Raw genomic sequence first — 26,126 nt, 5'->3', positions numbered from 1 at the left:
CCTACTGTGTAATGTGACAGGCGGCCTGAAATTATGTTTTGCGAGACGTTTTTATTGCAGAGAAACATTTGCAAATGGGAATATAAGCGCCCCTCAGTCCACACACTGATTTTCTAGAGGTTGACAACAGCCTCCTTTTGAGCGCATGGTGAATATCCACAGGAAAACAACATCCCCCCCATACCGCCCACTACAATCATCAATTGGGAATTGGAAGCACCCCCTTTAAGCACCCTATAAGAACTCACTGACTATGATAAAGCCCCAAGAAGCTCACCCTTACGGCCCACACTCAATAGCAACAGAGAAATATTTACGCCCTGATCATTAACAGAGAGACATTTCCCCTTCCTGCACAGACAATGTCAAACTGCACATCTCGTCGTGTTTCCGGTTCCTTTGAAAACATGTTAGGTTGATGAAAGTTTAAGTGAAAGGGGCGCTTTAAGTCGTTCTGCAGAAGGATCAGGGGCTGCCTGGCTGTCCTGTCTGGTGCTGCGGAGACAGGGAAGGGGTGTGCTGAAAGCTGAAAGCAATGCAGCCCCAGTGCCAGACTCCCTTGCCTTTTCCCAGTTTGATGCAGAAGTATTTAACAAGGAAATAGAACAGTCTCTCACAAAAGTATGCAGAAAACGGTGAGACCTATTAAATGAGTGCAGAGTGAGTGCAGAGTTGTAATGCAGAGTAGTGAGTAGTGAGTGCAGAGTGGTAATGCAGAGTAGTGAGTGCAGAGTAGTGAGTGCTGAGTGCAGAGTAGTGAGTGCAGAGTAGTGAGTGCAGAGTAGTGAGTGCAGAGCAGTGAGTGCAGAGTGCAGAGTAGTGAGTGCAGAGTAGTGAGTGCAGAGTAGTGAGTGCAGAGTAGTGAGTGCAGAGTGCAGAGTAGTGAGTGCAGAGTAGTGAGTGCAGAGTAGTGAGTGCAGAGTGCTGAGTGCAGTGTAGTGAGTGCAGTGTAGTGAGTGCAGAGTAGTGAGTGCAGAGTAGTGAGTGCAGAGTAGTGAGTGCAGAGTGCAGTGTAGTGAGTGCAGAGTAGTGAGTGCAGAGTAGTGAGTGCAGAGTAGTGAGTGCAGAGTAGTGAGTGCAGAGTAGTGAGTGCAGAGTGGTAATGCAGAGTGGTAATGCAGAGTGGTAATGCAGAGTAGTGAGTAGTGAGTGCAGAGTAGTGAGTGCAGAGTAGTGAGTGCAGAGTAGTGAGTGCAGAGTAGTGAGTGCAGAGTGAGTGCAGAGTGGTAATGCAGAGTGGTAATGCAGAGTGGTAATGCAGAGTGGTAATGCAGAGTGGTAATGCAGAGTGGTAATGCAGAGTGGTAATGCAGAGTGGTGAGTGCAGAGTGGTAATGCAGAGTAGTGAGTAGTGAGTGCAGAGTAGTGAGTGCAGAGTAGTGAGTGCAGAGTAGTGAGTGCAGAGTAGTGAGTGCAGAGTAGTGAGTGCTGAGTGGTAATGCAGAGTAGTGAGTGCAGAGTGGTAATGCAGAGTAGTGAGTGCAGAGTAGTGAGTGCAGAGTAGTGAGTGCAGAGTAGTGAGTGCAGAGTAGTGAGTGCAGAGTAGTGAGTGCAGAGTAGTGAGTGCAGAGTGGTAATGCAGAGTAGTGAGTAGTGGGTGCAGAGTAGTGAGTGCAGAGTAGTGAGTGCAGAGTAGTGAGTGCAGAGTAGTGAGTGCAGAGTAGTGAGTGCAGAGTAGTGAGTGCAGAGTAGTGAGTGCAGAGTAGTGAGTGCAGAGTGGTAATGCAGAGTGGTAATGCAGAGTGGTAATGCAGAGTAGTGAGTGCAGAGTGGTAATGCAGAGTAGTGAGTGCAGAGTAGTGAGTGCAGAGTAGTGAGTGCAGAGTAGTGAGTGCAGAGTAGTGAGTGCAGAGTGGTAATGCAGAGTAGTGAGTAGTGAGTGCAGAGTAGTGAGTGCAGAGTAGTGAGTGCAGAGTAGTGAGTGCAGAGTAGTGAGTGCAGAGTGGTGAGTGCAGAGTAGTGAGTGCAGAGTAGTGAGTGCAGAGTAGTGAGTGCAGAGTGCAGTGTAGTGAGTGCAGAGTAGTGAGTGCAGTGTAGTGAGTGCAGAGTAGTGAGTGCAGAGTAGTGAGTGCAGAGTAGTGAGTGCAGAGTGAGTGCAGAGTAGTGAGTGCAGAGTGGTGATGCAGAGTAGTGAGTGCAGAGTAGTGAGTGCAGAGTAGTGAGTGCAGAGAAGTGAGTGCAGAGAAGTGAGTGCAGAGAAGTGAGTGCAGAGAAGTGAGTGCAGAGTAGTGAGTGCAGAGTAGTGAGTGCAGAGTAGTGAGTGCTGAGTGCAGAGTAGTGAGTGCAGAGTAGTGAGTGCAGAGTAGTGAGTGCAGAGTAGTGAGTGCAGAGTAGTGAGTGCAGAGTAGTGAGTGCAGAGTAGTGAGTGCAAAGTAGTGAGTGCAAAGTAGTGAGTAGTGAGTGCAGAGTAGTGAGTGCAGAGTAGTGAGTGCAGAGTAGTGAGTGCAGAGTAGTGAGTGCAGAGTAGTGAGTGCAGAGTAGTGAGTAGTGAGTGCAGAGTAGTGAGTAGTGAGTGCAGAGTAGTGAGTGCAGAGTAGTGAGTAGTGAGTGTGCAGAGTAGTGAGTGCAGAGTAGTGAGTAGTGAGTGCAGAGTAGTGAGTGCAGAGTAGTGAGTGCAGAGTAGTGAGTGCAGAGTAGTGAGTGCAGAGTAGTGAGTGTGCAGAGTAGTGAGTGCAGAGTAGTGAGTGCAGAGTAGTGAGTGCAGAGTAGTGAGTGCCCAACCCACTCGCGGTAGCTTGCCTCGCTTTATGTCTCTCTCCACACGCCTAGCGGCCGCCACTTCTCACCTCCTTTGCAGAGTAGGCCTCAGCTAGCTTCGTGCTCCATCTACCAGTTCGGGCCGAATTTGCAATCGGCACCCTGGGCAGTTCTTTCAGGGCTTGCGGGTAGGTCTCTGTGCCCCACGGGGGTGTGGGGGGGAGAAACACCAACCTCAGCGAGCAGCTCCGACTTCACCCGATGGGCACACCAGGCCGCAGGTTGCCTCGTGGCACGGCCTACACCTCCTCTGGCTCGCGTGATATTCCCAGGCGGAATGTCAATAACTCAAACTTTAATGCTCCGAGATCTATTGCACTGCAAATGCTTGTTTTTGTACTCGTGCGTGGTGAGGTGCCCTAGGGGGAGGAGGAGGCCGTTGTTTTGGGTTTGCGGACAGTCGCAGAATCGAAAGCAGACTTTCAGTGAGTGTTTTTTTCATTTATTTTTTAAATCGATTGTTATGACTATGCTTTTGTCCCTGCCTGTTCAGCTTCATTACAATAGCGATTGCGAAAGCTATCAATTTCAGTGCTACTTTTTCTTGCAGCATTTACCATCTTTATACAACAATTCAGAGTTTGATAACAAATTAATGTAACACATTGTAATATACAATGCCAATAGCTCAAACTTTAAAGCTGGGAGACCTATTGCATTGTAAATGCTTGTTTATTTCAGTAGTAGGCTTGGGACCCAGTTTATCAGTTGATAAAAGTAAGTCTATATTAGCCATGGGAGACTCATTGGGCGCCGGGGTAGCCTGCCAAATTACTGTGGATACTGTAATTATATCTTGCTTTACAAAGCTGCTTTCATTCCCTTTTCAAGAGTGGCCTTGCAGTAGCTGTTTGTTGTTCTAGTTGAGCTGCCTGTGAGTAATAAGACTAGACAACATAATGTTAGTGTTGCATTAACGACCAAAGAGAATGTTAACTGGGGGGTTCCTGCTGTATTCTTAGTGACACTATGAATAGGTATTACCTTCCTGTGGCTTGGAGGGTGGTGCCCCAAAAATGTCCTCTTTGTGGAGAAGTGTGGCTCAGGGGTTAGAGGCGGCAGACCCGGCAGCTGAGATCGGCCCTGGACCAGGGTTCAATTCCCCGCCTCGGTGGGTCTTGGGCTCAAAAATTTCACGGACTCGATAATTCTCGCTCCGGTGCCTTCTCGACTCACGGGTTTACACTCTGCGACTCTGGGCAATAGCTTGCTTAATCTCCACAACGGCCCCTCGCGGCGGGATGCCTGGCTTTCACCTTGTGGATACCCTGCCGGGGTTATCTCACAGGGGAATACCAGGACGGGTTCCCTAAGCAAGCGTCGGGAAACCCTTTTGTGGATAGCTGTGCGCTATATAAGCTCAAATACATTTCTTACTGCCAGTGCTCACAGATGGAAGTTCAGGTGAAATACAGTGCTTGAATAGAGATCCCAACAAAACTATAAAGGAATCACAAACAGTGGCCAAGCATGTGCAATCTTGGGCAAAAAAAGGGCCTGACGTGGCTCCGACTTGTCCTGTTGACCTAGAGCAGGTAACGGCTGCTATACTGGAAGTGATATCTTTTCCAGGATAGCGTCCAGCATATGAGGTAGCCTTGCAAGAGAAGTGAAAGTACTAGAGAAAGGATAAATATGATATGCAACTGCTGGCTCAGACTGGACTCTTGCTATTAGGAAATTCAAGGCCAACAGCCTTGCATCTATGCCCACTACATGGACAGCTAGGGTATTTAAAATATACAGCTGCATAACAATTTTTTTTGTGGTGGTAGAATCTTTATTGTATTAATAATTAAAATCTTTACAAAAAATAGCAGTAAGTGCATGTGATAAAAGGTGATGATAAAAAGCATAAAATCTGAATAAAACGACAGGTTTACAATACAGAGCTAAGATAAAAAATGCAACACAGACAATGGTTGTCAAATGAGGGAAGTGCAAAAACTGCTCTAAGGCATCATATTCCTACCTAAAATGAGTGTAAACATATGTAGGTATAAATGGTACAGACTGTCAATAGTACATGAAGCCTAATTCATTCTACTGTCACTTCTCTGGCTAAGCGTATGAGCATTCTAGCAGCAGCATAAAACTTCCCAATTAGTGCCAGCTCCATCGGAACAGTGGTGGTATAGATGTGCCTTAGAGCCTCCTTACATGTTCTAACACCATGGCATATGAACATAGTTCTTACAAGCGCCTTTGGGTCAGCAAAGCTGGACAAAAGAAAATGACATGTTCTGCAGATTATGTGGGGTGTTGACACAGACAAAAGCAGTTGCCACTAGATGACCGGTTTTTCCAGTGGTCTCTATAGTCTTGTATGGGCAAAGTTAAGAGCCTCACTCTCATACCATTTTGAAGGGCTTGCGATCCAAGACCTGCATTTAAATAGGGCTGACATGTAGTGCTTTCATGTGAGGTACCTAGGCCTTCTGCACCTAAGACTGATCTGATCTGTTCAAGATCTTGTTGCCTTGAGATGCTATTACCACGCTTTTTTAGCAGGATCTTTAAGCTATACTTTGTAAGTGGTATGTCTGGGGAAGGTTCGAATTTTAGTCCCAATGTTTGTTTTGCAATCAAGAGCTACCTCGCCCAGCGACTGTTGGTATCTGAGAAGATCACCTGTAGTGGCGCCCTGAATTTGCCCAGGCAAGCATTGTTCACATTATGTTAGAGTTTGACTATGTCTTTTATGCATTCGATGTCCATTGCTGTGATGTTAAACTCCAAGCGGATCAGTCGTGTAAGGGAGCTTAAAGACTTTTCTGTACGCCATTATACATAGGACTTCCATTTTTTTAGTCAACAGACCAGGGAAGGCAAGGTGACCATAGCTCAGTGTAGGCGTTAACTTGGCTTTGATAACACATCGGATTCCCTCCGTCGAGTGGCTTACAAGCTTGTGGTGTAATTTGCACATGCCATATGTTAGCTTAGCTGCTTTTGTCTCCTGTGCTTTGATCTGCAGTGCTGGTCTGCTGGTGTCTGTAAATTGCACTCCTAAGTAAGTATACTTATTGGTCGTGTTTATCCTTAGAGGACCCAGCTGCCATGCCAAAGTATGTTTTTTTGGTTTGTGGCCAAAGATCAGTACTTTAGTCTTTGATGTGTTTGCTACAAGCTTGTTTTCAGTGTTATATTTATGTAGCACCTCTAATGCCCTTTTTGGATGTATGTCAATACATCGCATAGTAATACCACACATGCCATTACAACACGGGTATTAATACGCGATGTCAATGACAACGCATGACATTACATCGCAAACTTTTACCACGCGTATGCCTTTACCACGCATGCCATTACAACGCAAAGGCATGCGTGGTAAAGCCATACTCGCAGTAAAAGTTTGCAAGGTAAGTGATATCCCTCCCCCTACACCTACACAACACACTACTACCACCCTTACACTACCGCTAACCCAAAAACATTACCACACTGCACTACTCACACTACTCCCACCCCTACACGACCCTAAACCCTAAAACACTACTACACTACAACACTACCCACACTACTCCCACCCCTACACTACCCTAAACCCTAAAACACTACTACACTACCCACACTACTCCCACCCCTACAGTACCCTAAACCCTAAAACACTACTATACTACCCTCACTACTCCCACCCCTACACTACCCGAAAACACTACTATACTACCCACACTACTACCACCCCTACACTACCCTAAACCCTAAAACACTACTACACTACCCACACTACTCCCACCCCTACACTACCCTAAACCCTAAAACACGACAACACTACCCTAAAACCTAAATAACTACACTACATACACACTACAGTAGACTAAAACCTAAATCACTACACAAACACTACTACACCACCCTAAAACCTAAATCACTACACCATATAAACACTACTACAGTACCCTAAAACCTAAATCACTACACAAACACTACTACACTACCCTAAAACCTAAATCACTACACAAACACTACTACACAACCCTAAAACCTAAATCACTACACCACATAAACACTTCTACACTACCCTAAACCCTAATACACTACACTAAACAAACATGACAACACTACAACACACACTAGGGGCCCGATGTAGGTAAATGGCATTTACCGATTCGTAAATACCGAATTTTACCGATTCGGTATTTACAAATCAGTAAATGCTATGTAGGTATTTTTACCGATTTTTTACCGAATCTGTAACATTCGGTTATTACCTCTCTCCTCTCCAGCGTCGCCTTAGGATCCTGCTTCCTCCTTCCTGCTTGCTTCACGTCGTTGTGAGGAAACAGCCTAAGTTTCCTCACAACGACGTGGATATCCGCCGCCACCATTATACCGTTACATTGCATGCGTTGTAAAAGCGCCTGCGATGTAATGTAATGGTATGCGTGGTTTTACCAAGTGTTGTAACATCGCATGCGTTGTAACGCATGTGATGTAAAAGCAATGCATGGTAAAACCTGCGTTGTAACGGCTGTTCCCCGCCCTTTTCATGCCAATTCTTGTATGGTCCAGCAGAACAAGTTTATCAGAGTGGTACATCAGAGATGCAGAGACTGTGCCCCAGGTTGTTCAGAAGAGCACTCCAAATAGTGACACTCAAATTTTGCAGGGGCTTTTTTCAGGCTTACTGTTGGAAGATTTATTAAACAAGTTATATTCTTCCCATAAAGACATAAGAACGGAATAGATTGAAAAACTGATTTCATGAGTAGTTGAGATTGCATTGGTCAAAAAAAATAGTTTAATTGGGCTTAATAGGGTGGAAAGAGCCAATTGACAGGCAAAAGTCCCTGTAATATTGTTGTAGTCTGTTAGCTGATCAAATTGGTTCTGAATTATTGAGCTAGTACCCTGATGTTCCTTAGAAAAGAGAACAATCAAAAACAGTCTTCAGAAGTGAAATATTGCCATCAAAATTGTCAGTGGCTGGTGCATGAACCTCGGCAGAGATGGTTCAGATTGTGCAATGTGCATCAAGAGGAATAATGCCCTGCCCTTTGCTTAGTGATTCAGTACTTTCACTGCCTAAAATCCAATATGTTTGTTGAGAAGGAATCGAAATACCCTTATTACCGCTCGGCTTCTTTGATTTTAAATAGCCTGAGTAGAAAGTCAGGATACCTTTGCTCATCATGTGTGTCCCCATAAAGTGAAAGGTGCCACACCCTCGCTGTGTACCTAAAAGTGACAGGTCGTTTTTGTCCTTACAAGTGACAGGTCCCAAAGCCTTATGATGGATGTGGGTGACCATTTGACCCAAGGGGCGGTCTGCCATAGGGAGGAGCTGCTTTTGGAGACATCAGCGAACCAGAGCCCTATGACGGAGGCAATCCGTGTTGGGGTGTAGAGGTGCACGCCCATTTTAGGGGGTGCTTAGGATACATATAAGGCATCCTTAAGAGCCTTGTACAGCAAGCATACGCCTGAATATGAAAAGGTGCCTACAGCAAGATGAAGAGATACAGCCCACTCATGAAAAGGCCAGTGTTGGGTGGCTACCAACCCACTATCAATAGATATTACCACAGCTTAACACCCCTGGTAATGGACAAGAATGCTCAACAAGAAACACCTAAGGATATGGGCTGCAACGTTACTGGTTTTGGCAATGGCCTTTGTCGGTGTGTGAAAAAACTCAATCTCAAGGATTACGTATGCCGGATGTCCCCGATTAAGGGCGACAGCAGCGAAAGTGAGGGCTCGTGTAGTGGCAGCGTGTATGCTGGCCTCAGTTTCGTGGACATGGAGGAAGATGAAGAATTGCTAGTTCCACCTAACACACCCATCTATGAAGACATGGGCTTTTAGGAGGATATCTGCAACCATGTTATGTCTTTCAAATGATTGAGCAGGAGACCAATAATTTGAGCTCTGTGGCTTTGTTCTTGTTCTTTCACCCTGTTCCTATACATGGTTATCGGTCTTCTTGGTGACTTGAACCCTTCAATTAAAAAACATACTAGTATGACATAGAGGAGTACAGTTATAAATGCACTTCATTGGCTGCATAACAAAAAAGCGGGTAACTTTATAGAAAACAGTTTCACATGGACACAATCTGGTATGCTGTGAAATAGCAGCAGTCTGATAAACAAAGGATACTCTAAAACGAATTCACAACAACTGTAGCAAGAGGCAAAAACTGATCAAGCTGGAGTTAAAATGCCTTGTGCTCACATCAAAAACAACTGGTACAAAGGCCCTGCTTTCACATCGGGCATTAAATACAAAGGCAACGGTAAAGTAATATTAAAGCAAAAACAAAAACACTGGCACTGAAGACCATGTGTGTGGATTTACTTTTTGTGAAACAGCAAAATGCAGTCGCTCAAAGTAAAATTAGTAAGTGACTGAAGTAGGCTGACTCAGAGCCGCATGCTGTATGCTGTAGTGGGTGAAAGCAAAATTGGAATAATACAACAGCAGACCAATGGATGAAGACTACTCGCTGAAAGCCCATTTAAGTATGTTTGACACATACATTTTGTAAAATCAAAAGGACTTGGCTACCGCCTGACCTAAAAAGTTAGATGACAGGGTGACAGTGACCATCTGCCAGTGCTGCATTTATTTTCATTTTACCTAAGAAATAATGTAATTTGCATTGGAAACAAATGCTCCAAGAAAAAAGGAGAAAGGTGAACGCATTAAAAAAACCATATGGCGGAGGGTTCAATGCAAAATCCCAAAGTATCCCTTGGGCTGCCTATCCTCTTAATTGTTTTTCTTTACATTCATATTCAATTCAATCCCTAATTATCCAGTACAGTGTGCAGTTGATGCATAGGTGCGCCAAAATGTAACTATAGAAAAGCACAGTATATATTGAAATATTCAACTTGCACCTCATGTGTAAAAAGAATGAAAAATCTTCTACGCCCTAAAAGCAACACACAGCATGTTGTGTTCCCATCTCTGAAACATCTCTATAGTCATATAAAGATAACTTAGCTTTTTGAGAAAAACATCAAAGATTTAATTTTTGGTAATTACAAATATCACAGTTCATAACACATTAGGCCAATATTCTGAAAATATGATTTCCTTCGCAAAATATTTTATTTATGTACAGTTGATTTCTCACATTCGCTGCACATTAATGGCAAATGCACACACCGTTTCCATAAACTCCAGCGTTTGAGGTATCATGTACTGTAAAAAACATCCCCAATGTATGTAATAGGATATTACGTGCCACGTCAGAATTCTATGACCTCATTCGGGTACTGGCCCTGTGGGCTTGAGCTTCTGTATAGTCTCTGTGGTGACTTGCTGTATCAGTTGTTGGTACTTATCACTTACATACTTGGCACTGCGAATTGTCAACATAAACAGTTGGATGAGAGGAAAAATAAAGCTATACCAATAATTAAATTAAATGAAACTAGACATGAAAGCAATTTACTTCTGTTCTCTCTTTCAGGACTGGTTCGATTGGTGAGCTGACAGCTCCATGCAACGCTAACTGCAGCTGCCTACGCTCAACTTATGAACCTGTGTGTGGATCAAATAATATTCAATATTTCTCCCCTTGTTATGCTGGCTGTTCATCATACACATCTGACAGTCAAGGAAAGGTAAGCTTTTGAACTTGCATTATTTTGCCAAAAGATGACATAGGTGTTTACGCGCACTGGAGCCTACAGTAATCAAATCGTCTTCCATCTCTTCATTAGAAGTACATAACTTAGTGAACATGGACTAGAAATACCTAAAATAGGCCATGGGGCAAAGTTTTGAACACAGTGCTAATTTGTCACATTCTGCGTTTATCTTGTTGTTGGTTACTCCAGTGCTATTTTTCACCTCACCACATAGGGTCTCATTACAAGCGTGATTAAATTTACTGGTCCCATTGGAAATGAAAAAGCTGAAATCGTCTGGGAAGACTACAATGGAGAAAGAGGAAATGGAAGGGGAATTGGACCTAGAATTCCTTATCACCCCTTTAATTTTTCATTACTGAGGAGATTCTCGAAATCCCTTTGTTGTTGGCTCTCATGTTTGAAATCTTTGACTAGCAACCCTTCCTCCACACAGTTTTTGGCCATTCTACGTTATGAGTCACGCTCTGTGTAGGGCGTCCTTTGCAATACACATCTTCGTGTGGTTTGCACTGAATGGGCTTGTGTATGAAACGTATTAGTTTACACTGGGTGAGAGAGCTCCAAGATCACTTAGCCAATTATGTTTGTACTGTACAAAAATAGTTATGGATTTGAATATATATGTTCGAGAGGATTAAAGTGGTGTTTATCAGATGGTCTGGTCAAACCCATGGCCAATATTGGCTCAAGTTTAAGGAGATTGAGAAAATGTTGCATGAAATATGGTAGTCATGGATGTCTGGTGCACCCAAGAACTTGAGCGGTCTCATGAAAGGAACAAAAGTCATACCTATTTAGGAACTGTTTAGTTGTCTCTATAACATTTTGGATTCAAGCCAGGCAAGGAGGTTATGGCTATTATGGATAAGGGGACAAAGGCCATCCTGAGCTTGGTTCAATGCCTCAACCAGTGACTTCTGCAGAGAATCCTGGAGTGAGTTCTGACAAAGAAATGTCCTTCAAAGCCCAGATATATCAAGTGATAGCTGCATGCTGCCATGTTAGGATGCTGAAGAAAACCTTTCCTTTTATTCCTCAGTTGGCACAGAAAATAATTGTCCAAGCTTCAATTGCTTCCTGTCTAGACTACTTCTATTCCCTCTATCTGGGAATTACTCAGGCAATATGTTCAAGTACGCTCAGAAAGCAGTAACAAGATTGATTTTAATGTTTCCTAAATATTATTTCATGTCAAAGGCAGTGAAGGGCCTACAATGGCCTAACGCTTGTAAAAGCTCCATATTGAGTATGCAAGGGATTTTCTTTCAATAATACTTGTCTTTTTATGTGTGTAAGCATTATGTTTTGTAATAATCACTTTGATCATTGACTCACATGCAAAGTAATTGCTTTGCAAACACTAAAGGTACTCCTGTAGTTAAGGTTTTGCCTAGCCATTTGCAAATAGTTACTTGTATGACTGACAGATGCAAGATGGAAGATATCTTCTTTTGTAAAAGGACAAGGGCAGACCCACCCTCAACTTTCTTCAAGGGTAGTCTGGAGGAATGATATTAGGTGGCTGCTACAATGCATTCCAGGCAATAGATCTTCCAAGATAGTTGTCAGGAGGACGTACATTCTTCTATAGCCTGATCTGCTGGACATTATGAGCTTGGAGAACTTAATGACTGTCATAGGTCTATGGTTCAGGTGCCCAGGTGCCTAAATCTTAGATGAATCTGTGCCTAACAGATCCATCCTATTGCTTAGCTCTTGGACATAGAACACCATTGATGCTGCTGCTGCTGTTTGTGTTTCTAGAACATGGAGCAGTGTGTTGCCCATGTGTTCCTGGTCAGTAATAAGCATTAATACTCTGCTGCAGCTGAGCTGGCCTGACCTGCTGATACGGACCTTACCTACATCGAAGAGCCATGACAGTCCAAGGAGCTCGGAGATATGGACAGGGCAGATTGAAGTGGTCTGTGTCCCTCCCCGCGGTTGATAGGAGAACTTCCCTAAAACACTACAGCTCCAAGTGTGAGTGAACTGTGTGGTGACTCTGCCTGGCAAGTACTCTCTCACATTCCACCTCCTTATTTACTTCTTTGTTGCCCCTGCTGTATTGTCATTGGTCTTGCACATGTTTGCGAGCAGGATTGGTAGACCTTGCACCTATTGCTGTGGGTCAAACTGAGGTGTGCCCTGCTTCATTGAAAGAATGAGGCAGCCTGAGTGAGGAGCTTCTAACTAAGTCCCTAGGACACTAAGCTTGTATAAATGTAAGGTATTTAACTATGCATTCCTAAACCAGGAGGATTCGAGGGGGATCCATTTGAAGGTCTTACGTAGGAGGCAGAGGGTGTGGAAACAGGAGGACGAGACAGAGTTGATCTGGGGGTCCATTTTGAGCTCTGAGTCCAGGATGATTCCCAGGTTGTGTGCTTGGTCCGTGGGGGTGGGCGGGCTTCTGAAGGCGGGGGGCCACCAGGTGTCATTCCAGGCATCTGGGTTTGGTCCCATGATGAGTACTTCTGTTTTGTTTGTAATTAGTTGTAGGCTGCTGTTTTTCAACCATTTGGCGATGGCTTCCATGCCTTCTTGAAAGTTGTGTCTGGCGGTGTTGGGTTTGTTGAATAGGGAGAGGATGAGTTGGGTGTCATCTGCGTATGACACAATGTTGAGTCCGTAGGTTCTGACGATGGGGGCGAGCGGAGCCTTGTAGATGATGAAGAGCATAGGGCTGAGGGAGGACCCATGGCGGACTCCGCAGGTGGTAGGTGTAGGGTCTGAGCGGACAGGGGGGAGTTTGACCCGCTACGTTCTGACAGAGAGGAAGGAGCGGATCCAGTCGAGGGCATTGTCTTGAATCCCTGCGTTGCGGAGTCTGCTTATTAGAGTGCGGTGAGAAACTGTGTTGAACGCCTCTGAGAGGTCGGGGAGGATGAGGGCTGCTGTTTCTCCTTTGTCCAGTAAGGTACAGATGTCGTCTGTTGCGGCATGGACGGTGGTTTCCATACTGTGTTCTTTTCTGAAGCCGGATTGGGAGGAATCAAGGATGTTGTGCTCTTTGATGAATGTGGCGAGTTAGCTGTTGAAGGCTTTCTCAATTTTGAGGTCGGTGGGGTCCGCCGAGGATTCCTTCAGGAGGGGGTTGATCTCAGTGTGTTTCCAGTCATCACGGTTCAAGGCTGTTGCCAGGGAGCAGTTGATGGTGTGGCAGAGCATGGGTGCGATGGTGTCGGCGGCTCTGTTGAAAATGTGGTGGGGGCATGGGTCCGTGGGGGCCCCGGAGTGGATTGACTTCATTGTCTTCAGTGTGTCTTCGGTGGTGAGGGCTGTCCAGTTGTGGATCGCTGGCTTCAGGGAGTCGGGTGTGGTTGGTGAGGGTTCAGTGTGTTGGTTGTCTTCGTCGAAGTTGTTGTAGATGCTCTTGATTTTGTGGTGGAAAAAGGTTTCTGTGTTTGTCGCAGAGGTCTTGTGAGAGAGGGATGTCGGTGGACTCACTGGTGGGTTGGGCGAGCTCCTTGATGATGTTGAAGAGTTCTTTGTTGTTGTGTGCATGAGTGGAGATTCTGTCCTCAATCACTTTTTTCCTTGTTTTTCTGATGAGTTGGTGGTGGGCGTTTGAGGCGGCTCTGAAGTTGTGGGTTTCTGTGGATTTGGTGTTCCTCCAAGCCTTTTCAAGGCGGCGGCAAGTGCGTCTGGACTCTTGAAGTTTGGTGGTGATCCATCTAGATTTCTTGGCTTGGGTGTTGTTGTTTTTCTAGAGGGGCTATGGTGTTGGCACTGTCGGAGATCCATCTGTGCAGGGTTTTGACTACGGTGTTGGCGCCGTCGTTTTCCACGATGGTTGTGGTGGAGTTGCTGAGTGATGAGGTTAGCTGGTCGTCAGTGATTCTGGTCCAGTTTTTTTTGGGGAGCAGGTGCTGGTGTCTGGATGGTGGGTGTTCTGAAGGTGAAGTGGACACATCGATGGTCAGTCCATGGGAGTTCGGTGGTGTGGCTGAAGGTGTGAAGAGGGGGTGCGTGGGTTCGGTAACGATCTGGTGGAGTCCAATGTTGTGGAGGTTGTACAGGAGGGATGTGGTGCTGGGGTCCAGTTTGTTGTCGAGGTGGCAGTTGAGGTCTCCCAGTAGGGTGTAGTTGGTGGACGCGATGGCATGCGGGGAGATGATGTTCTTGATGGAGTTGGCAAAAATTTTGCGGGGTCCAGGTGGTCGGTACATGAGGGTTCCACGGAGGGTGGAGGTAGGGCTGGGCACTATCTTGAAGTGAAGGTGTTCCTTCAGGTCAGTGGGCTTGTCGAGGAGTGTGTTTAGGCAGAGGATGGATTTGTGGACGATGGTGATTCCTCCTCCAGGGCGGGTGGGGCGATCCTTCCTGGAGTTCTTGTACCCTTGGGGAATAGCGATGGCGATGTCCGGTCCCGAGGTGGTGTTGGTCCAGGTTTCAGTAAAGAATGCTACATCCGGGGTAGTGCTGTCGAGGAGGTCCTAGATCTCGGTGGTGTGTTTGTGGAGGGATCGGACGTTGAGGAGGATGCCTTGAAGGGTCTTCGGTTCGGTGGTGTTCTTGCGGGCGGATTGCACTGGGTCAGTGGTCTTGGCCATGCTTTATGAAACATATACACAAAAGATGAAATATTTTATTTAGTTTACAATCATATAAAAAATAATGAATGTAATTTTAATGGAAAGGTCGTAGTTTTTCTAAAATCCAATGGAGGTCACTCATCGTCTATACTACATTCTGTTTGATGCACTTGCATTGTTCACACAAATCAATCTGACAATACTAACCTAATTTTTAACCTCCAATTTCAAATTACAACACATTTACAGACTGTAACATTTACATTTGACATTTTGTACATCATTTATATATACTTTATTAATCTGGTGATATTATTTCATTTTCGAAGCAGTCACAAGCCCAGTCAGCATGCTTTGTGACACCCATGGGTCTTCAGTCTACAAGTTAAGAGCCACTGACTACAGGCTTTATTATGAGTCTGGCGGTGCACGGACTGCCAGACTCATGGGGGCACAATGATGGTGGTCTTCCACCTGCCCCTTTACAACCTGGGCAGTCGGGAGCCCTGGGACCACAGCAACTGCCAGAGATCAGAGATGCCTGGTGGTGGCACAACTGTATTGTGTTTGTAATATGCTTTGCCACTGCGGCCTGCCAAGCATATTACGAGTTTCCTCACAGCACACTTTTTATAGAGGTGCGACCTCCATGAAAAGTGTGGTGGTGAGGAAAGAAAGGGTTGTACCTCACGCAATGTGGATGCACATAGGGGGCCCCCTGTGTGCATGCACACAGTACCTGCATGGCATGAAATGTAGCAGTTTATGCCATGCAGGTACTGCCTTTTACGTTCCCATTATTTCATAGGCACCACCCTGGGAACACCAAAGAACTGCCTACCTGGCAGGAGACAACTCCAGATCTGTCGGGCAGTTTGTACATGTGTTGGGTAGTGCGCGAGCGCGGCAATCCCACTCCTGCACCACCAAACTCATAATGAGGCCCTTAGTGTTTCTCTTGGTGGTAGGCTTGCATTCCAGTTCAAAGTGCTGTGATAACAACCACTAACAAATCATAATCAGAATATGTTTACCAACATTGCATTTCATTTGCTATTGTATTTTCAGTTTCAGGATTCTGCCAGTGTTAGCATTCATTTAGTTATAAAGGAACAGTATATTGTGGTAAAAGTCAAGGGCCCTGGTTTTAGCACAGTATTGTGTCCAATTCCCAGTTTATTCTGAATTGTATATTGTTTATTTCTTCCTTTTTTGATTTCTATGTTTATTGTAAATATAGTTCTAAATTTTGGAATAATAATACATATTTTCTCATAACGGTAGCTGTGAGGGCCCATCTTCATTGCAACTGTGAGAAATTCTTTATTGCAAATGTGATAAATGTATTCTACTGAACTGTACCTCGAATCATCATACGTACCCTCCTTTGAAATATTTTTGACTTTCTATCCACACCGACCAACAGATTCTAATAGGCTTAAGAGACAAACTTTCTGTCACAGACCAATGAGGTAATTTAAGATGTTGGTAGATGTGAAGCATCCATTAAGAATAGGGGTAACCCCATCTGCCAAACCTCGTAGTTCCTTCGTTCAGATTATAGATAGAGTGGTAATTAATTTCTTCTGCTGGCACCTCAGTAGGGTCTACTGCCAGAAACCATTGACCTGGCTCTCTGGGTCACAGTGGCAGCATCTTCAGCATACTTAAGATGGAGAGTCTATCCCTGTCATGGACTGGATACCAACAAGGTCTTTTGATTCCCTTTCTAGATTACCTGTGGAAAGGGTCACTCCTCCTAGAAGTCACAGTTCTACCCTGCACAGTTCAGGTCAAATGTGTAAAAAGCTTCCTTAAGAGGGTCCACAGTTAGAAGAAGAAAACCACAAGTGGTTGAAAACTTCCTTGGCAATCTAGTAGCACTTTATTAAAGATGAAGACTAAAACTGAAATTAATAGAAAGGCCCCAAACTCCCCTTCGCATGAGGGAAGTGAAAGAGCCAAGCTGGAGTAGATGTTCCAACTGATAGAAGTAAAACTCTGAGCCAAAAATTGTTCAAAAGGTGCAAAGAATGAAACAGAAAATATGGGTCAACAGGTTTGTGATGCATCCATCTTTTGGAAATGCCTCCTCATATAAGATTCAAACAGGAACTGACATCACTGGAAAAGATGCTACTTCTTTTTGGATTGCGGACCTCGGATAGCTTTCCATGGACAGACCACCATATTGGAAAGAGCAAGTTATGTGACTTGTCTGAGCCCCTTTCCTTAAACTCATGGCTTTATTTTTGGCACATAAAGGAGAAGCCCAAGTTTGTCATCTTTTTCTCAGAACAGGATTCTTCAGTCCCACAACCAGTGTTTAAGGCTGATGCTTCATGTGGATTGCGGAATACTTATCTGGCTTATCTAAACAGAGAAGCACTGGTGTGGTCCAGACAGTGAAGAAGCTTAATCACGTGCAGAGCACAACATTTAGCCATATGCTGCCAGCAATCCCACTGTTTTCTTTTAAACTCATGTAATCTCTGGAACTCTCTCTGCACAGTTTTAGCACAGTTGTCTCACATCACTGAACTTTCCTGCTCAAAACCACCATGTGGGCATGACAACCCTGAGAATGAAAAGAAACAATGGCCCTCATGCACAGAGAGGCTATTGCTTTTTTAGTTTTTCTCCTTTTGAACTTTTTTGGGGCAAAAAATTGAAAAGAATGCTGAGCAAGGAAAAAAATTACTTGGCACCTGCTCAGCATTCCGCTCAGTTAAGCGCATCTACAGCACACGTGGATACACTGAAGGTATAGAGTTCGCCTCAATGTTAGTCGGCATATCCCAATATGCCATGCAGTCCTTCACCAGGGAAGTGGAGGTCAGGGCTTCAGTTCACCTTACATGTTTGCGAGCCACCCACTAGTCTACAAAATCACCCTGTAAGTATTATGGGGCTCATTTGAACTTTAGCAAGCATCCCAGCGGCCAAGAGGTCAGCAGAGTCTAGGGCTTCTGCTCCATCCAACTGGACAGGTGGTGAGGGCTAGGAGGTGTGCGCACTGGTGTGTAATATTGGTTAGTCGATTAGGTAGTTCATCCACACTCAACCTTTCATGGTCCTACCGCCACTGGACCACTAATCATCAAAAATTCATAACCTATCCTGAAGGGAGCGTCTTGGTTCACAATGTTCACAAATCAATCATTCAAATAATGATTTCATGCCAAAAAAGGTCATAGGCTTTCTTTGATGAGTATCAAACTCTGGTTTATTTCAAAACCTTTCAGTTTATTAGGTCCAGACAATATTACAGCAAATCAATCAGCCAACGCGTTTCTTCCACACTTGGACATCAACAGGGCTGTAAATTAAAAGAAAACCAATGCATCAATGCCAACAATAATGACATTGACATTATTTTACATATTAATGTCTGCCTATATCCAATCTTTGAATCCTCCCTGGTTCCAAGGGTAAAAGACTCCCTTGTACCAACATAAAGGTAATTCTATCAATCAATGCTCGAATTTGCACTAACAAAGATTGTCTTTTCTAAACTGGAGCAACCTTATCATATAAATGGCATCTTGAATTCGTGACTACAGGATTCAGCCTTAAAGTAATACATATATAATAACGGAATGCATACTATCTCCTTTCTAAAAACATTCATACCCTATGCTTGTTATCCTTGGCCGAATTACCCCATCAAAGCTATATACCAAAGTGTACCAAACCACGTACCAGCACCCCTTCGTAATGCAAAAATAAGAGCATGTGTGCAGTTAAATTTAACTCCCACATTCATATCCCAAGGCACTTCTAATTTATCGCTAAGCCCAATTATGGCTACTATCATCATTTTGGCCACGGGGGTGTTTTCGTTGAGAACCCTCCCTTTGTTTTTAAATCCTGTTACCAGTCACCCCCACCAGTGTGCTCCCCTTCTACTGTAGTGTAGTTCCTATTTTCCCAATAAGCTCTGCGCATTGGAATAACATAAACAGCAGTGTAGACGTAGGACTGAGGTCTTCCAGGTCTCTACTGACTGCGCCAGCTAGCTCAGAGGTCACTGGAAACTTTCTTGAATGAAGAGGGAGAGATCAGCTTCCTTGGCTCAGACAAGAAGGGATTCAGCTTCTGACAACCGCATAAACATGACAACTTTGCTCCCTCAGAATAAGAGTAAATCTCTAGAGTCGTGTGAAAACAATAGACAGCTATTTCACTCAGTCAGATGTGCGTTCTTAGTTTCACCAGAGTGCAGAGAATAGAGAGACGTGCGTTTTCAATAAAAGGTATTATTTATTGAGCAGTCTTCCTTCTCATGCAAGAGAAATGAATTGCCACAATTGCAATACTTAATAATAAAGTACGTACAGTAAAAGGAGTATTATGAAATAATACTGTAAAAGCATTGATATGGTTTCTTAGCCATAAGACACTTTAAAATGGATAAAATATATACATACATATATACATTGGCTAACGTGCTCAACTGGTGCTTCTAAAATACGCCTACCCCGATGTACCTGACCTAAGCCTAATACGGGGGAAGGAGTAGTTTAAGTTACGTTGGTTTTACCAAGAATCTGGTTCAAGAATTCTCTCTAAGGGTTTAGTCAGCACTGTACCTTGGGAATAGAATGTAGGAGGTCTTGTATCTCTCTCTCAGGACTCAATATCCCAGTCACCCGCAATCCGGAGCTGTATTTTCTCGGCAGGAGAAAAGACAGCATCTTTCTCAGCGCGTCAAAGAGGAGGGGCAGCATCCGTGGGCTTTTCGCATCAGCTGGGCTCTCGGAAAGTAGATAGCTGCTCTGCTCCAAAACCACCACCGTGTGTTTGCTTAAGGCAACGTTGGTATATTTATACCTGAAAGTGCCGAGTTTGACGTAAGGTTTGGACATAAGACATCAATAAAGATGTCACAAAGAACTGGCCGCTCTTACAGTGCTCGCAGGAGTTCTATTACAAATCAAAACAAAGCAAGCAGGGACTTCCCAGGTTGCTGGAGGTTTGGTGTGTTGAAAGAACGTGTTGTGCTTTCTAAGAATCTAAGGAAGTAGCTTTTGCCGTGCCTTGGACTGCAAGGGAGAATTACTGAAATATGGATCTGATTCTTATGCCATTATACGGATATTATTGATTATAGCCGTACAAGGGCATAAAATGGTAATATTGATTCAGGTTCCTCGAAAAAAACCACTCCACGATCTAATGTCCATCATTACTAAAACTAAGCAATAGTAAACATGTAAAGGTGCATGTGTATTCCAATCCACCCCAAAATACATTTTTGCATTTTTGCATTTGAAATGGTGTATGCGAAATACACGAAAGATTATTGGTACTGTACGTTTTTTAAGCAGTGTAATCATTCAGTAAAAGAAAAAGGATGCATATATATATTAGCTTAACGATTTGCGAAAATTACACATGAAATGTCTCCTAATACAGAAAAGAAGGTCGAGACTATTTCATCACATATAAATGCAATTGCTTGTGCTTGTGCTAGAGGCTGAGGTAATATTTTGTCTCTAGAATTACTAAAAATAGAAGCTCTGTTCTTTAAGAATAGTTCTACTTTAAGCAGAGTACATGTGCCAAAAAAAAAGGTAAATATTTTGGAATTCGGAAAAAATAATTTCGTTTTCAGGGGAGAAAATAGTTTCAAATGTTTTCAGTAGCTTTTGTTTATCAAAGCTGAAGGCCGAATTCAGAGTTCAGGAGAACGCTGTGTGCCGGTTTGCTTAAAAAGTTATTGTTTCTGTTCAGGGGAGAACATTACTTCAGACAGATGTGCAAAAAAACAGTATACAGCTTCAGGTGAAAGTTCGACCATGGTTGAAAATGCTGTAACCGGGCAGTCGTGAGAATGATTGCTATCATCGGTGTCAGGATCAGCAATGTTCACAGAAGGTCGTACCTGGGTGATGTTGCTCTCATCTCGTACTTCACTGCCACCACCTAATCGTAGTGGAGAAGTCTCTAGGAATGCCGTCATCAGGATAGGTAACCGCTGGGGACAACACGATGCATGAGCCGTTACAGGACTTAGCAAAGTATCGATATCCATTTGTACTGCTGATTGTAGTGTTTGACAGGTGTCCAACACGCATTCTTCTCTGCATAGCATACATCGAAGCACAGGTAAGATGCAGTTCTGCCATATAGGTCTGAATGAAAGAAACCAGGTCATATTCAGATCTCTTAGCCGGGCTAATCCAGGGACTTTAGTTATGCGGTCCAGATAGCGTATAGCTAGGATCGTTTCTTCCATTGTTGCTGGAGTCATGTCTGCGTTTTGGCTTGCCATATCGGAACAGAAGAGTCAAAAACAAAATTCCTGCTACGAGTCCCAAAAGTAGTGGTAGGCCACCAAAGACCGAATAGACAAAATTGGGAAAGATGCCCAGGACTGCTTCGAAGGGTGTTAATAGTCCCGAAAAATGTGTTTTAAATACATGTGCGATACCACTGGCATCAGACATATTTAGGATTTGCACGGGGCAATTAGTTGATAAAAGTGTATGCATCTCTGCTGTTGTCCTTGCAACTTGAAGATCATACGTTTCTTTTGATGACATTATAGGGACTGTTGTCTGTAAAAGAACAGACTTCATTCTGCTTAAAGTATCAATTCGTATAGAAGAGATATTCAAGGACGGCCAAATCGTCGCCTCTGTATCAGGAGGGCCGTTTGGATACAATACTTGCATACAGCAAGTGACCATGGAACTAACGCTTACGAGATATGCTTTACCTGGCACCATGCCACAACAGCTGTGGTCCGTTATTAGAACGTAAATCCAGTTAGAAAGTTGTCTAAAGAATGGCTGTATCTGTGTTGCAGGTGTGCCGTGCTGGTGGCATGAAAGGCTATTTGAAGTCCCCTCACAGGCCCTATGTAAATTAATACCTTGGCACAGAAGTATACCGCTTAGTGATCGTTTACAATTATTACCACTAAGAAATACATTCTGGTTTTTGTCACTATAACATGTGTGTGTATAAGGTAATTTCCATGATGACTTAATGTACCCTTTACCCAACCTTTCATACTGGCCTGCTGGTATATACTCTTGGCAATTTTTAAATTGGAAAGTTGTTATCGGAATTGTGATTATTCCGTGTATAATCCATTCAATGATAGGTCTTTCTGACATTGTCAATGGTAATCTCTCAAGTTTTTCAATGCTCAGAATCGTATTGTCTGCTCCTTTTTGTGCAAAACTTATTTGTTTATCAGTAAGGTTAAAGATAGAGAACAAAACTGGTCCTAGGATGCTTGTTTCCAGTCCAAGGGGGATCTGGCTTGGCAGTTCCGGCTGGACTGTTCCTATGGGGCACAGGGTCAAGACTGATTTGCATATGGCTGGGTTCAAACTGGAATGGCATGGTGAGCAAAAAAACAATGGATTTAGGTCCAGATCTCTGTACCGCGGTGAATGTATGACATTGTTCTGCATTCGTGTCCATCAACAGTTGTTTTTGCATTTGTCACCCCGAGTGGGACGGGTATGCTCAGACATGAGTCCTGTGCTTTCCATGCCTCTGGAATCAAGCTATCCTGGCTGATGAGGGCTGAAACCCAAAACCAGTCCTAGGATGCTTGTTTCCAGTCCAGGGAGGACCTGGCTTGGCAGTTCGGGCTGGGTCAAGACTGATTTGCATATGGCTGGGTTCAAACTGGAATGACATGGCGATCAAAAAAACAATGGGTTAAGGCCCAGATCTCTGTCATGGGGTGAATGTATGACATTGTTCTGCATTCTATCCATCAACTGTTGCTTTTGCATTTGCCACAATGGTGTCCCTTGTGTCAGTCTCCCCCACTTCCCCAGTCTTTGGAGGGATAGTCTCCATATGTGTATTACTACCTGAGTTGCAAGGGGAAGCGATCCTATCCCCCTCCCATTATAGAGAAAGTGGAGCACAGATGTGTTGCACATCAGCCATTTTTCTGTGGCATATGCTGGATTGTCTTGAGCGTTATACCCCAAGTCATTAATAATCAGTAAGTGCAAAGCAGCATAGTAGGACTGCATTTCAGCTGCAGCAATTCCCCCACAGTATGTGGACTGAAAACATGTATGGAGAGCAATACATGATGCTCGATCCCTCCCACCCAAAAATAATTGACTCAGAACTGCATTAACCTGTCAGAACCATGATGGGGGGATAGTGTAAGGGTAATTCTGGAGCTGGTTTACCATACGGGGTAGGAAAACCATTTTGAAGATGGACAATCTGCCTAACCTGGACAATGGTAGCGGGGCCAAGCCTTCACTTCTTCATTAACTCGCAATAGCAGTGAGGCTATATTATGGGTCCACAAAACAGTTGGATCTGGAGGAACAAACACTCCTAAATACTTGAGCCAATGAACAGCTAGCGTTAATCCTGAAGCCCACTCCAGCAGCCCGGACCTCATGAAATATCACTGATTTACCAGGGTTCATGTATAACCCAGATGTCCCACCAGAAACCTGCATAATCCTCAAGATGCAAGGTCTGGAGGTTACCTGATCCATAAAGAAGAATAAGACATTGTCGGCATACAGGGCTAACCTATCCCACAGCCCTGCAGACTATTTAAATCCCTGCACTTGGGAGTCAATCCTAAACCATGCAGCTAAAGGCTCCATGGCCTGGTCAAACAGCAGGGGTGACATTGGCTCACCTGTTTTGTACCCTGGCGGATATGAAAGGGGTTCAGGCCTGCGCCAGCCACTTGGACTGTGGCAGTTAGATGTGTGAGTGGGCCCGATTCACAGAACTAACTTAAGACAAAATCCTAAACTTACTACCATTTTGGTATTCACTGAAGGCACTTACTCATTTAGGTATTCACAGAAGACACTTACTCATTTCCGTATTCACAGAAGTTAAGAGTCCTAACTTTAGGACTCCTAAATGCCTTCTGTGAATATCAAAAGTCTTAAAATTAAGATTTTTCTCAGTTTAGTAGTAGTAAAGTAAGGACTCCTAACTTTAAGACTTCTAAATGCCTTCTGTGAATACATAAAGTTGTAAAGTTAAGATTTTTCTCAGTTTAGGAGTAGTAAAGTTAGGACTCCTAATTTTAGGACTCCTAAATGCCTTCCGTGAATATCAAAAGTCTTAAAATTAAGATGTTTCTCAGTTTAGTAGTAGTAAAGTAAGGACTCCTAACTTTAGGACTTCTAAATGCCTTCCGTGAATACCTAGAGTCGTAAAGTTAGGATTATTCTCAGTTTAGGAGCAGTAAAGTTAGGAGTCCTAACTTTACTACTCCTAAACTGATAAAAATCCTAATTTTAAGCCAGCCTGATCAGAGTGAACGTCTTTGGGCTTGTATTTAATTAGCCTATTGGCCCAGATTTTAGTGAGACGTTTCACCTCTTTATTGAGGAGTGAGATTGGATGTTCTTCCGGCAAGGAATACAACTGTTTGAGTATGCCATCAGTCTGGCAGAAGCCAGGATTCCCCAAGCTCTGCGTGAATCACCTACAACAAGTGTTTCCCCAGTTGCAGCATACAGTATTTAAGAAACTGACTGGGAACGCCATTAGGAATCGGGGCCTTCGAGCCTGCAACTCCGCCAGAGCCACAGTAAGCTCCTCTTCAGTGGTCATCTCATCAAGCTGTGTGCGAGCAGCGTCTGTTAGAGACTGCGGGGGCAGGGCCTCAATAAATATGAATATTTGTTCTATTTCTTCTGCTTCTTTTTGTACACCTGCCCAAAATACCCAGCAAAACTTTGAGCTACTTCCCTGGGGCCTTGCCAGCATTCCTCCCTGGGCATCCATTATCACCGGCACCTAGAAGACGGCGTGTGTGGCCTAGCAAGGCCTATGTAACATTCTACTCTATTTGTCGCCCCATTGATCCCCATTGATATATGCAGCTGTGTGCTGCCTGCCATGCTTGTATGGCATAGTCTAGGAGCAGTTGGTGGACTCTGTTCAGATTATGCAGCCAACTCAAATCTGTATTCAATACCCTACCCTCATTGTTAAGGCTTGTTTAATCATAGCAATGGCATGTTCTATGATTATGATTGATTCTGGATGAAAAAGATGTGGATATAGCAGTTATACTCCCAGATCAGACACAATATTCCAGAATGCCTTAGCGAAAATACAGGACCACTCAATGAGTGAAGGGGCGAACTGCTCCCATAGCTACTAGGCACTGCAAGTCTGTTATGACTACTTGAGCTGTGCAATTATTTATAGGCAAATCCACCGAATGATATATGGTGCATGAATCAACCGCAACCAATATGTATTTATCTCAGTTTACGCTTGGTATTGACCAACTCGGTTGAGGCAAATTACTCTGAAGGGTCTGTTGGATATAGTAAGGGGAGTCTGCACTGGTCTTGAAACAACAGAGTGCTATACCAGTAGGCAAAGTGTGCATTGTTTTGGTAACTATGGTCACTGTATCTTTGTAGCATTGATACAGTAACACTTATGCCAGAATGTGTGGACTCTATCCCCTCATGAGCTTCTCTGCTTAGCTCTAACCTAGCTCGCTCATTGGGAATTTGTCTATCTTCCAATCCAGGTTGAAAAACCATTGAAACGGTATCCTGAGTGACAATGTAGGAGTATTTGGAAGGAAAGCCGTCTGGAGGTTTTTCTCCATTGAAAGTTGGTTTTAATGCTGTCAAAATATTTTTATTAATATTGGTTTGAGGTTGAGTTACAGCACCCACCTTTGTGGTTTGCATTGATGCTTTCAAAATGTGCTGCACAGTTCCCTTGATCATATATTTGTCCACTTGTATGGACCATAGTGTGCTACACATGAACCACATGAAGCTTATCCCGGAGGATAGCCACCTTTCCCCAGAGTTGCTTTCGTGATATTGACTTCCCTTTTTAATCTTTGAATCCGTTCAAGTGCCAATGAGGTGAATCTGCAGAGGATCCTTGGACACGAAATGCTAAATCCTACACTATGACTGTGGAAACTGATGGGACCGCCATTCGTAGGGCAAGTAATTGGGCATTTTCTTTTCACTTATTGCCAACCCAGGTGTTAGAGATGTCAGCTTTAGTGTAGTCTTTTCACAAACATGTTGTTTTCTCCTCACCTGTTTTGCTGAATTTGTTTTTGTTAGCCTTAGGACACTGCGCACTTTACAGCTGCAAACCAGAGCTAACATGCTTGTACTCATTCACCAAAACATGGTAAAATTGCCTTACACCTAATTGGCCAATTTAATTTACTTATGAGGCCTTAATAAAGTGGTATAACATTTAC

General features: G+C 43.9%; 1 protein-coding gene across 3 annotated transcripts in view; it reads left to right on the top strand.

The window, feature by feature from the left end:
• Positions 1-26,126, top strand: part of LOC147726898 (solute carrier organic anion transporter family member 4C1-like) — a 575,548-nt gene that overhangs the window by 409,979 nt on the left and 139,443 nt on the right. For all 3 annotated transcript variants that reach the window (XM_086960969.1, XM_086960968.1, XM_086960970.1), the window contains exon 9: positions 10,187-10,340. In XM_086960969.1, coding sequence (XP_086817095.1) covers positions 10,187-10,340 — 154 coding nt within the window. The remainder of the gene's footprint in view (positions 1-10,186; positions 10,341-26,126) is intronic.

The sequence above is a fragment of the Lissotriton vulgaris genome, chromosome 3_1 (assembly GCF_964263255.1).
Source record: "Lissotriton vulgaris chromosome 3_1, aLisVul1.2, whole genome shotgun sequence".
NCBI classification, from domain to species: domain Eukaryota; kingdom Metazoa; phylum Chordata; class Amphibia; order Caudata; family Salamandridae; genus Lissotriton; species Lissotriton vulgaris.
The sequence above is the reverse complement of the archived record's forward strand: the minus strand, read 5'-3'. Positions and strand labels throughout refer to the sequence as shown.